Source organism: Acanthochromis polyacanthus, chromosome 4 (genome assembly GCF_021347895.1).
Source record: "Acanthochromis polyacanthus isolate Apoly-LR-REF ecotype Palm Island chromosome 4, KAUST_Apoly_ChrSc, whole genome shotgun sequence".
Lineage (NCBI taxonomy): Eukaryota > Metazoa > Chordata > Actinopteri > Pomacentridae > Acanthochromis > Acanthochromis polyacanthus.
The window spans coordinates 35,771,825-35,786,937 of NC_067116.1; the positions used below are offsets into that span (position 1 = coordinate 35,771,825).

The following is a 15,113-nucleotide window of genomic DNA, read 5'->3' on the forward strand; positions in this document are numbered from 1 at the left end:
CTCTGTGTGTGCATAAACCTGTCCGAATGCTGTTGTATGTGTGTGCATGTAAGAAGGGAAATTCTTGCAAGCTGACACTATTGAATCTGGAGTTTCAATCTCACTTCACGGCACTTCCAGAAAGTACACAAAACACTAAGATAATAATGCATGTGTCCATTCACTCGTGCCACAGAAATATTAGGAGAATGTTGTGTCGATTCTTTATTTTTGGTGCTATTGAATATTTAAGAATGAAGGTAGTGAAATTAGACAATGCAATTAGAAACTATTTAAAATCACGTGGAAAACATAATGGAAATATTGCATATATGTTAATTTCATGTAGGGATTTGGGAAACATTACACAGATCTGATGTTTCCTCTTCCATGACTTGACATTTAGGTCACATATTTCATAAACTGCTGTGATTTATTTATTTTTCTGGTCTTTTTATGGGCAAATTAAAAAAAAAAAAACTGAATGAAAACACAGTGACACAAGCAGAAAAGGCTACACAGGTACTTTCTACAATTGTGGACACATACCGACTCTTGTGTCGCACTGTGATTTGCTAAATTAAACCCGAAACAAACATCTATTGAAGTGAAAGTGTGCTGTTTTTATAATTTAGCAAGCTAATTAGCCTCTGAACTGTGGAAAACGTCAGTCAGGACATATACAAAATTGAGTGGATATTACTCTTTTAAACCACTGCAAATATGCTGTGCTATACTGTCTTACAACGGTGCAGAAGGTAAGTAAGCAGCAGAAGTTTGTCAGTCAGACACAGTCTACCAACTGTTTGGCATATTTTCCTCTTTCTTCCAATACCAATCGAAAATGGCAATCTTACCAATCCAAGAATCTCTGTATGCGTTCAAACTTGGCTGGTGCATCATTGGGGACCCGAGGAAGTGCACTGGGAAGTTTGAAGCAAATCAGATAAATGAGGGCAGTTTTATGGTCTTTTGGGGGTCCTCAGCTTGGATGCCATGTGACGATAAATGCGAAAAACACTTGGACACTGGGTTTGACTTAAAAAGAAGTGAATTCATCTATTTGTAAATTAAAGCTGTCCAGTGAAGTTTTATTAGAAGGCAGGTTACTCATCATGACAGTGCGTGTATCCTTGAGGTTAATAATGTGTTCACTTCACAAGTCGATTTTTATCTTTTTTTCCCCACCTGTATTGAGTTGCTTGTAATTTTCTTCCCCATCTTTGTTGGCATGGTACCATGTATCTTGCCATATTATGATCATCCTGCTGATCAGTCAAACAACATGAAACTATTGGCAGAGATGCACATTACCTGGGTGTGTATGCGTTTCATGACCTTGAACAAGACAAACAACACAGGGATGCATTGCATTCAGGAAAAAACTTCACAACATTCGAGGTCAAAAACTCCACAGTGTAACTTCAAGTCACTTGCATTCGGTACAAGAAAATGAAATGGTTGAAGTATACTTTCCCAAGAAGACAGAAAAAACGAAGCCTACAGATTTTTGCTATACCTCAAAGTATGGCACTTATGTGTCTTATATCAGCACTACAAATAGACCGTGTGTCGTGAGGAAGCTGAAATAGAAAACAGCAGTCTGTCAACCTCTAACAAATGAGAAATGCCCTTTAAGCGCACAGTCCTTCAACCAGCACAGCGGGGTGAGAGTATCGGCCTCTATTTAAGCCCGTGTGTGACATTGGGACGTTTTCTTTTTGTGCAAATTATGAGCAGGGAGCAAACTGTTGCTATGGAGACTGTAGTTAGTGATGCGGTGGGCAAAGCCACACCAACTAGTGTAGAGGAGAGGACTAAGCTGAACATACTGAGAGGATCACAGAGTACACAAGCCACCGCAGCCACACACACACACGTATGCACAGTCCAAGTCTGAGGAAAAGCAAATAAAAGGCTTTTACTGATATATATTTTCTCTTTGAGTCAGGCGTTTTGAATGCTAATTCGGTGTGGTCACATTTGAAAGCTTGGATGAAGCTTTTTGAACACTCAGGAATAGGGGCAGAGGAGCGTGTCATTGGAGCCGCTGCACAGAAAGAGGATGTGGGTTTGCTGAGAGAGAGAATGAGATACCTGCCTGGGAATGGGACCGATCGCATCTCCCCACCCTTATCTTCCCTCCATAGTTATTATAGTGGGGGGGGGGGGGGGGGATGGATAAAAAGATGATGAGAGCACAGAGTGGTGAAAAGGTAGACAACAGGATGGACAGACAGATCACAAATATTCCAGGAATAAACTGATGGCAGAGAATGGCATAGAAGAGCAGGAGAGAACAGAAAGGTGGCACTTATCTCTAAATATAGTTTCAGTGCTGGAAAAGCCACGTTTGGAAAGTGTGTGTCACTATCTGCTGCTGAGTGTCGCTTTTGTCTTCCATCCCCCCCAGTATCCACTATTGCCCTCCACTGACAACCACAACAGCAGACAGCCAATTCAATTTAATCTCTGTCTGATTGGAGGGAACAGATCTGATTACCTCTCATAGAAGCCACACACACACACGCACATGCACACACACACACATGCAGACACACACTCAAAATGCTGTTGTTTGTGCTCTAAGATTCCCCAGGGAAAGATATCACAGTAAATGGTTGCAGTGATTGTGCCAGATAGACTGGATGTGTGCATAATATCCACACGAAGAAGATAATGTGTTTGCTAATCGCACACCAGAGACGAGCAAACACACACCCACACACATCCACACACACACACACACACACACACAAACACAAAGGCTAACAGCTGCACAGCTATAACCCTTAACCACTCTTTTCATGCCGCTGGCTGCCAGCTACACTGTAGAAAACACCCTCTCACACATCCTCGGCAAAAACATAAATAAATAAATAAACCCCATTGCGGGTGAGGCGTGATTTTTCAGAGCTGTGATGACAGTTGACTGCGTGTGTTGACAGCAGCGGAAGTTATTAGAACTTGTAATCATATTCAGTGTCGCATCGCGAAAGACAGACAGGCATCAGCGAGCGCTTTATCCCAACGCCTAACGATGCTATGGATGCGATACTGGAAATAGAAAAGACAAAAACTTCGTCATCTGTTGGCCACAGTGCGAGATAAATCCCCAAAATAAAGTGCTGCTATGTTTACATGTCAGGGTTTAGAAATCAGCCGCATTCAAATGATCCAAATGATTGCTGGTTACCTGCCAAAGTGGCTGCTTCGGGTAGACAATTTACAATTTACCAACATTTGGTGAGCCTCAAATATTCATTCACAGGCCCGATAATGTCTGTACAGACTGAAACAACAATACGGGCACGATGCCAGCCTCACTGAGATAAGCACAGTTTATTCACCAAGAGGGATTTCACTATTTTGAGTTCTTTTATTTAGTTTTGTCACAATGGAGTCACTATAGAAGCTGAACTTCAAGCTGTGAGTAAATGCAGACAACTCGCTTTAGAACGGTTTCACGAGTGAGCTAAATTAGAGCACTGTAAAATGAAGACAAGTGCACTCTCTCTCAGCCAGCCTGTTAACAAACCGATCTTTGTACCCAGCTTTGACTAGAAACTACAGATCCTCTGGAGGGTAAAGCAGAAGCGGGAGCATACGTTCAGTTGCCGCTCTGTAACAGCTTAAGTGTAATCTGTAATTATATTAATTACACTACATTTAACAAACTGCAGTGTTGTTGAAATGCTGCGTTGTAATGTCAGGATGATTTCACTCGCACGGTGAAAGTGGGAAATGCGATTCAAAGGCTCCCCAGAGTAAGGCATCCACGGTTCATCATACTTCATTAGCAAGGTGGGCGCTGAGATGCAAAAGTTTTAAGTGGAGACAAAACTGTCTGCAGCTGCTGGGCTCTTCCCAAATGTCAAGTTGGCTCGCTGTTCTAATTTGACATTCACATAAAAGTGTTTGTACTGGCAGACTGTCAACTTCATGTTTTATTGATAATGAAGAATATCAAAATGCATGTCTTTAAAAAAAAAAAAACGGTTATACTAATTAACAAACATCCACTCCAGGCGTCTCGCTGGAGTCTCGATCATCCCCTTAACGTCAAGGTTGCAATCGGTAGAGAGTGAAATAAACAGCCGTGCATAAACGAGTGGAAGAGGCTGGAGGAGGGAGAGAGAAAGGAAATCAGAGAGGGACAGAGAGGGGTAATCTCTTTGGATTTATTAAGGATTAATAAAGACTATTATGCTTAAAGAAGCGAGCCTGACCAATACGACTAATTCTTTGTCAAAGAGCTGCGGTTATTCAGTTAAGGTCATGTAAATTCTAAAGGTCAAAGGTTATCTGGAGCTTGTCAGGGTAATTCAGTAAAAACCTTCTACTTGAGAATAAAGCGCTCTTAGAAAAATGACCCCTGGGCTCACAAATGAAACATAATTGTGTACGTACAAAAGGGGAGGAAGAAAAGCACACGTGGTGATGCACCGAGCGGGCACACACCATCTGTGATTAATGTGTGACACGTAGCAATTCCATAGTCTTTTTCATTACATTCTTCTCCACAGAAATGTGAAACAAAGGCCCAAGATTAAACAGCTCTCATTCACACTGACTCATTAGTCTCTCTAACTCTCTCTCCCTCTCTTCATGATCAGTCTCTCTTCTGTGTCTCACTTATCCAGGACAAGGTCATTTAGGAGTCTGAGGAGTGGGAGGAGGAAGTGGAGGAAGGATGTGAGAGCAGTGCAGGGACTATCCTGCAGGGATTCTCACAACAAACCAAGCCACCGTTTACACCCTAATGCCAATCAGCGATTCGGTGGATCTATTTTCATTCAAATTCAGCCACTCCAGAGAGGCAGAAACAAGAGGATCGGCACGGAAACGTACGCATGTGCTGCGCAAACACACGGGTTTCAGGTCATACACATGGAGCACGTTAACGAAGTTTCCTATTCCCGGAGCACGCTCATTGCTTGTGTGTGGTATGTGATTGCATTTGACTTTCATCACCCTGCTGAGAGTGTGTGTGTGCATGTGTGTGTGCGTGCATGTGTGTGTGTGTGTGTGTGTGTGTGTGTGTGTGTGTGTGTGTGTGTGTGTGTGTGTGTGTGTGTGTGTGTGTGTCTGTTGAGAAGAATGACCCAGATCAGAGGAAAGATGAATACACCCGGTGTGAGCCAATCTCGATGAGTCTGTAGCTGAGCAAATTCTATGTCCCATTTGTAGAAAAAGAGATACAGATAGAGACAACTTATAGGGTAATGGTTGTGTGCAAGTGTATGTGTGTGTATGTGTGATAGAAAGAGAGAGAGACAGCAGAACCCTCAAGTCTCGATGCTGAAGGCAACCCATTCATCTTCCCTCTCATATGCTCTTCTGGGCTTCAATCCCAGTCCCTGTGTGTGTGTGTGTGTGTGTGTGTGTGTGTGTGTGTGTGTCTGCATCTTCCAAATATGGAGAGTAGTCTGAATGATGAACATGATCTCCATTGCAGCAGAACAATACTGTTTCTAAATAGGACATGAGAGGCATTCAGCCTTCCCTTACACACTGCGTATGGGGGGGGAACCGGTGCTTGTTTGCAGGGGCTGAGGCGCGCCGTGTGCAATGAGGCATCTGCTGCAGGTGATAGCGAGCGTGTGTGTGTGTTTCCGTGTGCTTGCGTGCATCCATTAAGTGTCGTCCCAGCGGCGTCCAGAGTTTTTGCTACATCAATCAGATGCTTATTCAGAGAATGCCGGGCGTCACTCTGGCGGTCGGGCAGGTGGCACCGAGCAGCTGGGTGATGGCTGCCAGGCTGGCCCCTGGCATCACCTCTGCTCTGAGACCACCCAGGCTTGCTCTCGTACACCTGCTAGCTACCTGCCTCTGGAGCTTTTCACACCTGGATCTTTTTGCTCCTCACCAAAACACAACACTCCCTGCACCTGTTTGGTAGCAACCTACTGAGCCCCCCCTCCATACCCATTAATTAGCTGTGAACAACAGCGGCACTGCGTTTCGTCGTCTAACCCAAACCGTCATCAACAGCACATCAAGACACAATTAATTAATACAGAAAAATAAGTAGTGCTTAAAAGTGGGTTTGTGTGCATATTTGTGTGTGTATGTACTAAGGCTAGGCAATATAAGCAAAAATTTCATCAAGATAAAATGTTTCATTGCAGTTGGTAATTATTGCTCATTTTATGACCTGTTTTTAACAAAAGCGTGTAGAAAAAATGTTTTGTTTGAATTTAACCACTTTCCTGTGAATTAATCACTTCCGCTATTTCTCAAGGTACAGAGGTAAAAATGTTACGGTTAACACAACAATGAAAAATACACACAAATAAATTGAAACACAAACAAAAATAACTAAGAATTAAAGAATTATCCACTTTGAAACATTAAATAAAGTGAGGAAAAGCCCAAAGGTGTATAGATTGTGATTCGGATGAAGCTGCTACACTGCACTAAGGTTAAGGGACCCTGCCTCCATGCCTGTCAGTCCTCCAAGGTGAGGTGGTGGGACACACAGGGTCATGGGTGTTTTAAGACCACAGAAACCCTCCTCTTAAGTCCCTGAAAGCCACAGCTTACAGCAGGGGAGGTCTGTGGACTATCTGCTGACTATCAGGAGACCTCAGAAGCTACATGTAGCGCAAAGGTGGGCAAATGGGCTCTATTATCAAGCAATATGATTGGATGCAATGAGCAAGGGAGGAGAACATGCTTGGATTTTATTCATGCAACCAAACTTTATGTGCAGTGCTGTCATAGTGATTTGCATCTAACGCATTTAAGTAAAACACTTGATAAAACACTTCTACTTTTTGCTATCGACAGTACTTGCTGTCATTTTATCATTCAGGTTTAGTGTGTAATAAGTCTGTCTGACCCATAGTGAGGACACATCCTTGCATAGTATTGAGATGGTGAAATCTCAGCATCGTTCCTTCCTAACTGGGGATGCTGTGGCACTCTTCTCACAGAAGACAGCAAGAAAAGCACCACTGCAAAATATCTTATTAACAACTGAACTACATCAGGTTTGTTGACAAGAGGTCCAGGTGGCCGTTGACAATACGGAGCTCTCGAAGGCCACAAAAAGAGCGATGAAAAGAGCTGTTATGATCCAGGAAGGGAGCACGCTCGAAGTTTGTCTATGCAAGCAAACTTTTCATTACAAACTTTCATGAGGAGAGACATCGAATCCATTTAAGTTAAACAATCAAACATTGTATCAAACACTTTCCTCATTGTTATTTGAAGTATCTATTGCCCGTACTTTTAGCTATCATTTTAATTCCCTGGATTAGTGTGTATTAAGTCTGTCAAATAGTACTTTTTTTTAATACCTTACAAAGTAATGAGTCAGTAAAATCTCAGCACTGTTCTCTCCTAACTGTTAATGCTAACAGGCCTTTTTCACAGAAGACATTTTGACGAGTCAAAGCAGGGAAAGCACCACCGTAAATAACTTAATTAATGACAGCTGAATCCTATTTCAGGGTGCTGGTATTGTGCATGCTGACTCACCTGTGCTTTTCCTATTTAAGTCAAAATGTCTGTGAAAAGCCTTTCTCTACTGAACACAGAGATTTCCTTTCTCACTGAGTAATAAATGGATTAATCTCTTAAGTTAACAATTTTAGTTAAAATATGAGAACTTTCACCAAACTTTCTGGCTGTAACACCACTCTTACCTTTCCTCTTGGAGTCCCGTCTGACGCTGCTGGGCCTGACCGCTGGCTGTAGCTCTGTCTCTGTTGACATCCTCAGGCTCCAACTGGGCTAGAGTCCGCTCCGCTTGGCTCAGCTGGGATCCGTTGGGCTCCAAGGGTCCAGTTCACAGCGTCAGTGCCGGCTGTGCGTGCGTGGGCGCCGGGTGTGTGCGTGGAGGCGCCAGGTGTGTGTGTGGGCACACAGGCTCATGGGAGAGGGATGGGCTTCAGCCCTGACACAACATCCCACACACACCCACAGAGAGCTGGGGGAGGAAAGAGAGAGAGGAAGAGACAGGTTTGCTTCGGTTAGGTTTGTGCTTTCTCTTGGCAGGCGATAACCAAGTGCCGGTTCTCAGCAGGCATGAGAATGAGCCTGTTTCTGATCTGTCTTGAGTAGATGTTGCCCATGGTAACAGTCAAGAGAGACCTGCACTACACGTTGTGCTTCCTGTCAATAATGTGCCTCAGCAAGGACATTTCTTAAGAAACAATCCCGCCTTTTCAATCCACTTCTGACTGCAAGTATGAAGTAATTATTTAAACAGGCTGAAAAGCACAACTTTGACAATGCTGGTCTATTTTTATCAGTTTTAGACCTCATTTCTATTACTTATGATACCACTTTACTCACCAAGTTAATTTCAGAAGTCACTACCTAGACACAAGCAAACAAACTAACAGATAATCCAGACTGCTTTATTTGCAAATGTGAGTTTATTTGACGCTAACAACCTCTTATTGCACAGGAAAACGGTGTGCCCACAGCTGCAGCAAATACAGTCATTCAAAGTTGAACCAGGAAGTGAGTCCATAAACTATAATGAGTGATCACAAAGGGCACTTTGGGTTTATTTTTCCAAACGGGGGTTGGCTCACCTGGCGTCAAATATTAATTGCATTGTCTGGTCTTTTTTCATTACAAGACGTCTGCAATCAGATCAGTGGCTCCAGTGTTCTTGCCAACAGGAAAGATGGCTGAAATTAATAAGTCCAGGTTGTACGAAATTCTTCTTAACACCATAATCAGACAAGTTGCCCTTTCTGGTTCCCTTCCAGTGCCTGACGGGCCCCTCTGGCCCCACCATTCTGTCCCTTCTTTGCCCATCTGCCACTACTTTATTCTTAAGTGTTGACTGGCAGTGGCTACCACGAACTAGCAGCCAAAAACACTCCGATTCACACTCCAACCCTGTCGCGTGAATGCATGAAAACAGCACATTTACATGCGTACACAAACGTAGAAAGGCTCCTTTCTTGCTTGGAGATGCTGAAGTACAAAGACAGCGGGAGACAGCTGCAAGTTGACATGCTACATAATGAATGCGACTATGTCCTGAGCTGCTCTTCACTTCTCCTCAGACAAGATCAGTCTTGACCTCCCCATTCCTTCTCCATCTCCATCTTACAGTGGCCGAGTGCAGATTTTGAACAAAACCAGAAAGACTGGCGCTTCTTGGGGAAGAGGGAAATCTCTCTTATTCTCGTCCTCCCCCTCTCCACGGTGTTTCTGTGTGAATAGGAGGCCCCTGTAAGCCTCGGGCGAGAACAGATGAATTGAGAGGCTTTTAATTTGCTGCAGACAGAACAGAACAGAGTCCATTTAATTCTGCCAGCAGAGGCCATGTCGGCAAAATGCTGACAATATTCTTTATCTGGTCCAAACACACTGGAAAAGTGTGAGTCACTCCAATTACAGGCATTATCAGCAGCACTGTTCCACCAAATGGATGGAGAGAGAGCAAGTATGAAGAGAGAGGGGTTAGAGGGAAGAGAAATGAACAGAGTGGAAAGAAAGTGAGGGGTGAGGGAACATGGAGTGGGTGAGTAAGATAATGAGCAAGGGGGTAAAAGGGGAGAGAGAAAAAAGCCCAAGGAAGTACAATCAGAGCAGAAAGGATGGAGTTTGAGCGGCTTCAGCTCTAACCCTGAACATGTCCCCGTCTGTCCCTCTCTCCTCTTTCCCTTTTTGTTCTGTGAATTCGTGCTCCTCCTTCTAGCTGTAAAGTCTTTTTAGGCAGCATCTGGAGCTTGTGTTTACAGTCTGTTAATCCTCAAACTGGACCAGAAAAAGAGGCAGTCTAGAAAGCTCTTTATAAAACAGCTTCTCTTCTCCAACTATGAAAAAAAACTAAATTCAAAGACACGTTTCTTTGAGTGCACAACCAACAACATAATAGGAAAATGTTGAGAACTGAGTCTACAGTTTAGATTCTGTTTGCAAAATTGCTCCCGTGAGAGGAGAACTCACTTATTTGAAGGGGTCCGACCCATCCAAGCACCGTTTTACTGGTGAAAATGAGCAAGAAGCCAGATTCTGCGACTGAAAATGAAAAATCTGTTGCAGCACTGCTCTCCAGTCTCCAAGGCTCCAGACATATGGTTGTTTCTCTGGAGACTTGCGGAATACTTCTACATCTAAAGCTCCATTCCCTGGAGGGGAGAAGAAGCTAATTTCTCACTAAAAAAAAGAGCAGTACATGTCGAGCTTCAGCTGTACAAATTCCCCCACCTCGTACACACAGACAGATAAAGTGAAGGGAAGAGCAGCACCATCAAAAGCCATCACGGGCGCTGTAGTGGCGGTTTGACCTGGAATCGGCGCACAAGCTAAATGTAGCAGCAGCAGCAGAGAGCGAAGGATGCGAAACACGGCTTAGTGTGTCTGGATTTAGACAGCAATCTGAAGCCATACCAGAGGAGACACGAGAGCGGAGGGAAGAGGAGGAGAAGGGAATGAGCAGTAAAATTGGACGTCCGTAAATGGGGGCGATGCCAACAGGCACGAGTGGGTGATGTGTAGATCTACGTGTGTGTGTGTGTGTGTGTGTGTGTGTGTGTGTGTGTGTGTGTGTGTGTGTGACTCCATAACCAGGATGCTGCCAACAGAAGCTTAATGCCCAGAAATCATCTGCAGCTACAGTAAAGTCTGCCAGGCGAGTGGAAAGAAAAAAGAAAGAAAAAGGAGAGATTGTGGGTGGGTGGGTGAGGAGGGTGGGTGCTGGCTCACTATCCTCCTTCCCCTTTCTCCCACCTCCCACTCTCTCAGGGTAATTGTGTTCTGTCCATCAGGCTCAGAGTTAGATTAGTGGCTCCACTCATTCAGCTCTCCTGCCATCTCAATAATGAATAATCACAGAGACCACCTCTACACTACCGTCCTCGCTACTCAGTTCAGACTTCCACCACCACCTCACACACTCTACCAACTCCACCTTTGTATCCTGACACCACCGCACTGATCCATTATCAGCAAGACATCTCAAATCTGAGTTCCACTAGTTGATAAATAACCGCAATTGTGTGCAAAGGCTAGACCTAGCTGTGTTCTAGGTGTTTCGACGGTAAATGAACAATGTGTCTTTTAACTACATTAGCAGACAAAATCAAATGTAGTTTTTAGAGAGTCAAATGGTTAAATGTGTCTTTAAATGTCAGCTGATAGAACAGAAAAACCTGATTGAATGCAGGCAAGCCGAAGAGAGAAATAAATGTCAATAAATGTCTGTTCTATTAAGAAAAAAAGTTAAAACTAAGCATATAAAACCTACCCGTTTATGAGCCGTGGTGGATAAAATATAGAATCCACTCAGCTTCAGTGGTGCTCAGGAGGAGGCAAAGAGTGGCGAATAATGAAACGGAGTGCAACAGGACGAGAACAGAAGAAAGGGTAATGGATCAGCTATTGGAGGTTACAGGGCAAGACATACATGTTGGTGATATAATAGCCTGTTTGTGTGTGTGTGTGTGTGTGTGGGTTGAAGTTCAACGTCACGCCCAACTTAACTGCTACATATCACTGTACTTTGTACATCACTCGGAAATAAATGAAGTTCACGTCCTCAACTCCAACCTTACATTTAATATTATAGGAGATTAGTGTGAATAAAATATGATGATATGTACACGAGCATGGCGACTGAACGTGTGTCTGCCCAGGACAAAACATGATGTAGGTGCCGAGTTAAGAACATTTTAAGCCGTTTTCTTAATCAGAATTCATGATGAGTTAATGATCAATAATCAATTCACCTCAATCAAAGTTAATCAATAAGAGAAGACATAAACTAGTTACGGGAATGGGTGCAGGCTCTTACTGTAGTGTGGGGAAATCGATTAGCCATAAATCACCCTCATGCGAACATGTTTTTGAAGAATTGCAATGGTGTGGCAATAGTTTTATTGATCAAAAATAGGACTAAAACATTACTTGGATAATCAATTAATCATTTTATTCATTCTTCTAGCCAAGAAAAGTCAAAGATCACCTAGTTGCAGCCTTTCAAATGAGACAATTTATCACTTTTCTTCAGCTTGTGCAACAGGAACTAATAATATCTCCAATGCATTAGACTACTGACTGAGAAGCTCAATCAGTTAGAAGATTTGGTTGTGGATTTTGGAGATTATGATTGGCATTTTCTCCATTTTCTGACATACTGTAGAACAACTAACTAATGGATTAATCTCGATAATGAACAGATGGATCTATTATAGAAATAATCACTAGTTGCATCTCTAATCCAAAATAAGCTCAATAGCATTAACGTGACACAGGAAACAGCTGTTCGGAAAAAAGTTAGGTAACACTGTGGCTGCTGTTAGATTAAACGAGAACGAAGATCAGGGCAAATTCCAAAACGCAGAAACTGAAGCTTAAAGCCCCAGTAAAAGCTGACCTTGATTACACCTGTCTGATTACTTGTGCAGCCACACATTGTAACTGCATGGTTTGGTTAAACATGGAGCTTGGCTGTCAAGTAGAAACACAAAATCACCTGCAAAGATGCAACATGTCAAAATGCGCGTCATCAGAACGCAAACCATCATAAAACAACAAAAAGCACAATAAACCATGCCTTTAGTTAAAAAGAGCATTCTGACACAGATCTAAATAGCCACTCCACTCCCACATCAAATTAGCAGCGCTGGATTTCAGACACTTCCTCTCGAGGCTACAGAAAGAAAAAGAAAAACTGCTCCTTCAACAGTGGTTACATCTGTAGCACATACAAACAGCATCTCAAAAGTGCGGCCGTCTGGAGGATGAAGCAGCAGCTATTGCAGCAGGCCCGGAGTCCTAAAAGAACAACAGTGCATCTAGTTCAGCGGGCAGCCAGCCAGGCCACCAGGCTGCACAACAGCACACTGCAGGGAAACATAGAAACACGAGGTTGTGAGCTGCTCTAGGTGCTCCGCATGGCTCCCTGCCTGCCTGAATGACTAGAAGGAACATTCAGCAGAGGCCTCATCAGGAAAAAAAGGTAAACAGACACACACGCATACACACACTTTCCCACCCACAACCTCCTGCCAGAAATAGGATACCCCACAAGATGACAGACTCGTGCGCACGTGCAGATTTAACACAAAACCATGAGCGCGCACACACAACGTCTTCACCTAACCTATTTACAGACACAAGGCTGTAGATATCAAAGCGCTGTTGCTCTCTTTGGGGAATTCCTCCTTTCTCATGTTTTAAGGCGAAATAGATGAAAACGAATTTCGTTCTCGCTGCACCTCCCCTGTGTACGTGAGAGTGTGCGCGTCTCTCCTCTGCCTTGTTAATGTGCTAAAATGTAAATTGGTCCTGCTCCACAACGTGTGTAAGGCTGTCTTTTTGCACGCAGAGAGAAAGCAGTGGCTTTACTGTCAGACTGTGGATATGCCTTTATTAACAAACCCGCACTGTGATTCCACCTCTCTGTCTGTCTGTCTGATCTCCTCGATGCCTCCTTCAACCCTATTCCACCATACAGCAGCCTGCATCGTCTGCTCTATTAACGCTTTTGCTAAAATCCACAATTGCCTTCAGGGTGTGACTGACAGCTTAGCATTTCTGCGACCTTCCTTCAGAAGATGCATCACAACAGACGGCCTTCACACAGCCAGAACTTGCTGCATGTTATTCCTCATCTCCATCACTAAGCAACATGTGCAGGTAGAACTGCAGCTCCATCTTCCCCAGGAGTGACTCAGTGATTTATAGTTGCTTGTAGCAAACAGAAACAGCCAAATGTCAGCAATATGGTAATGGATTTTCATGACTGACAGAGCACGGCACAAACACACGCCACCATCACCGTTTCCCTGACCCCTTCAGATATAAATAAATACGCTTTTTATTTATTTTCATGGGGTCTTTACTTATTTAATTTTATGCATCAGCGGTGGGTGGATGAATACATAAATTGTGTACAGGGAAGCACCATAAAAAAGAGGGAAAGGAGGTTTTGCAGTGGAGGTCAGGAAATGAACCACGCTCTTGGCTTAACAGCATAATTTAGAGTTTGGTCTGCTGCAGTCGGTGTATCCCCGGCAGCTCCAAAGCCAGGGGTCACTCTTTCCTCTGCCAAACCATCATCACCGAGCTACAGTCCACCGTGGTGCTGGCCTGGTGAAAAGGTCCACTCAACATGATTTAGGTCTCCCCACAGCCCCTCCGGACCCCCATCAGCAGAGCCCTAAAGTGAGTGATGGATTCGCTACATCTGTGGAGCGGAGGAGAAGAGAGGGGAGGATTCTGGTGCACTAAAATAGAGCCGGAGCCTGCCGGAGCAGAAGACTGAGACTTAATGAGGGATGCAATCATCAATTATTCAAAACACTTAATCATGGTGTCGCACGGCGCTGTTGCACAAACACACGTGTGCGCACGCAGGCAGGCAAGTGCGCACAAAGATGTACTGCGGGCGTCTCACACTGTGCCTCTGAAGGCAGACGCTGCGAGACAGATAGATGGATGGAGCAGGGGAATGAAGATGTGGGATTACCGTTGCTTCACTGTGTGTCTGGACATTTCACCCCGACACAATCAGCATTTCACAATCCAGGGGCAACCCCACATTGCATACATGTGGACACTCATCGTCTACCACTTACCCCCGCAGTGTCAAACAGTGGTGGAGCCCACTGCAGTGCACACATAGGCAGACATTCAACCAGACAGCCACTGACCCACAAACGCATTCAAACCTACTGGTAATGTACAGCTTTTCAGTTCTCCTTCTGGTATATATGGACAAGGGATGAATCATAAACCAATTAAACAGTATTATTAACTCAGTTAAGTTAAAAATATATCAGGCAGTATTGCAGAAAGTGATGAATCCTTAGTGTTACTGCAGATTTGCTCTAGAATCTAGTTGCACCACTAGTTGGAGCCTCCTACCAGTGTCATGGAGTTACAGGTGTTTTGATGCATGCTGCAGCATATGTTTGTCAAACTTCCTCTGGTTTGCTGTCTGGCAGATGTCTGATTTTGATAGCTATCCGAGGATCACGATAATCCCAAAACTAAACTGTTGAACAGAAGCCGGCAGCAGATGTTTGGTGGGGAGTGTCAGAGAGCAGACACCGGCCCCACAGTTACTGTTAACATTCAGGACCAGCAGGACTCTAATTCCACGTTTCTGAAGAAATGTTTTAAAAAGCGCTGAACTGCATCAGCGACATTCCCCT

The 15,113-nt window shown here is 43.9% G+C and overlaps 1 protein-coding gene across 7 annotated transcripts in view; it reads right to left on the reverse strand.

The window, feature by feature from the left end:
• dab1a (DAB adaptor protein 1a) overlaps positions 1–15,113 on the reverse strand; it is a 234,734-nt gene that overhangs the window by 51,476 nt on the left and 168,145 nt on the right. For all 7 annotated transcript variants that reach the window (XM_051946933.1, XM_022192685.2, XM_051946932.1 and 4 more), the window contains one exon: positions 7,632–7,915. In XM_051946933.1, the coding sequence (XP_051802893.1) occupies positions 7,632–7,701 (70 nt within the window). In that variant the 5' untranslated portion in view covers positions 7,702–7,915. The remainder of the gene's footprint in view (positions 1–7,631; positions 7,916–15,113) is intronic.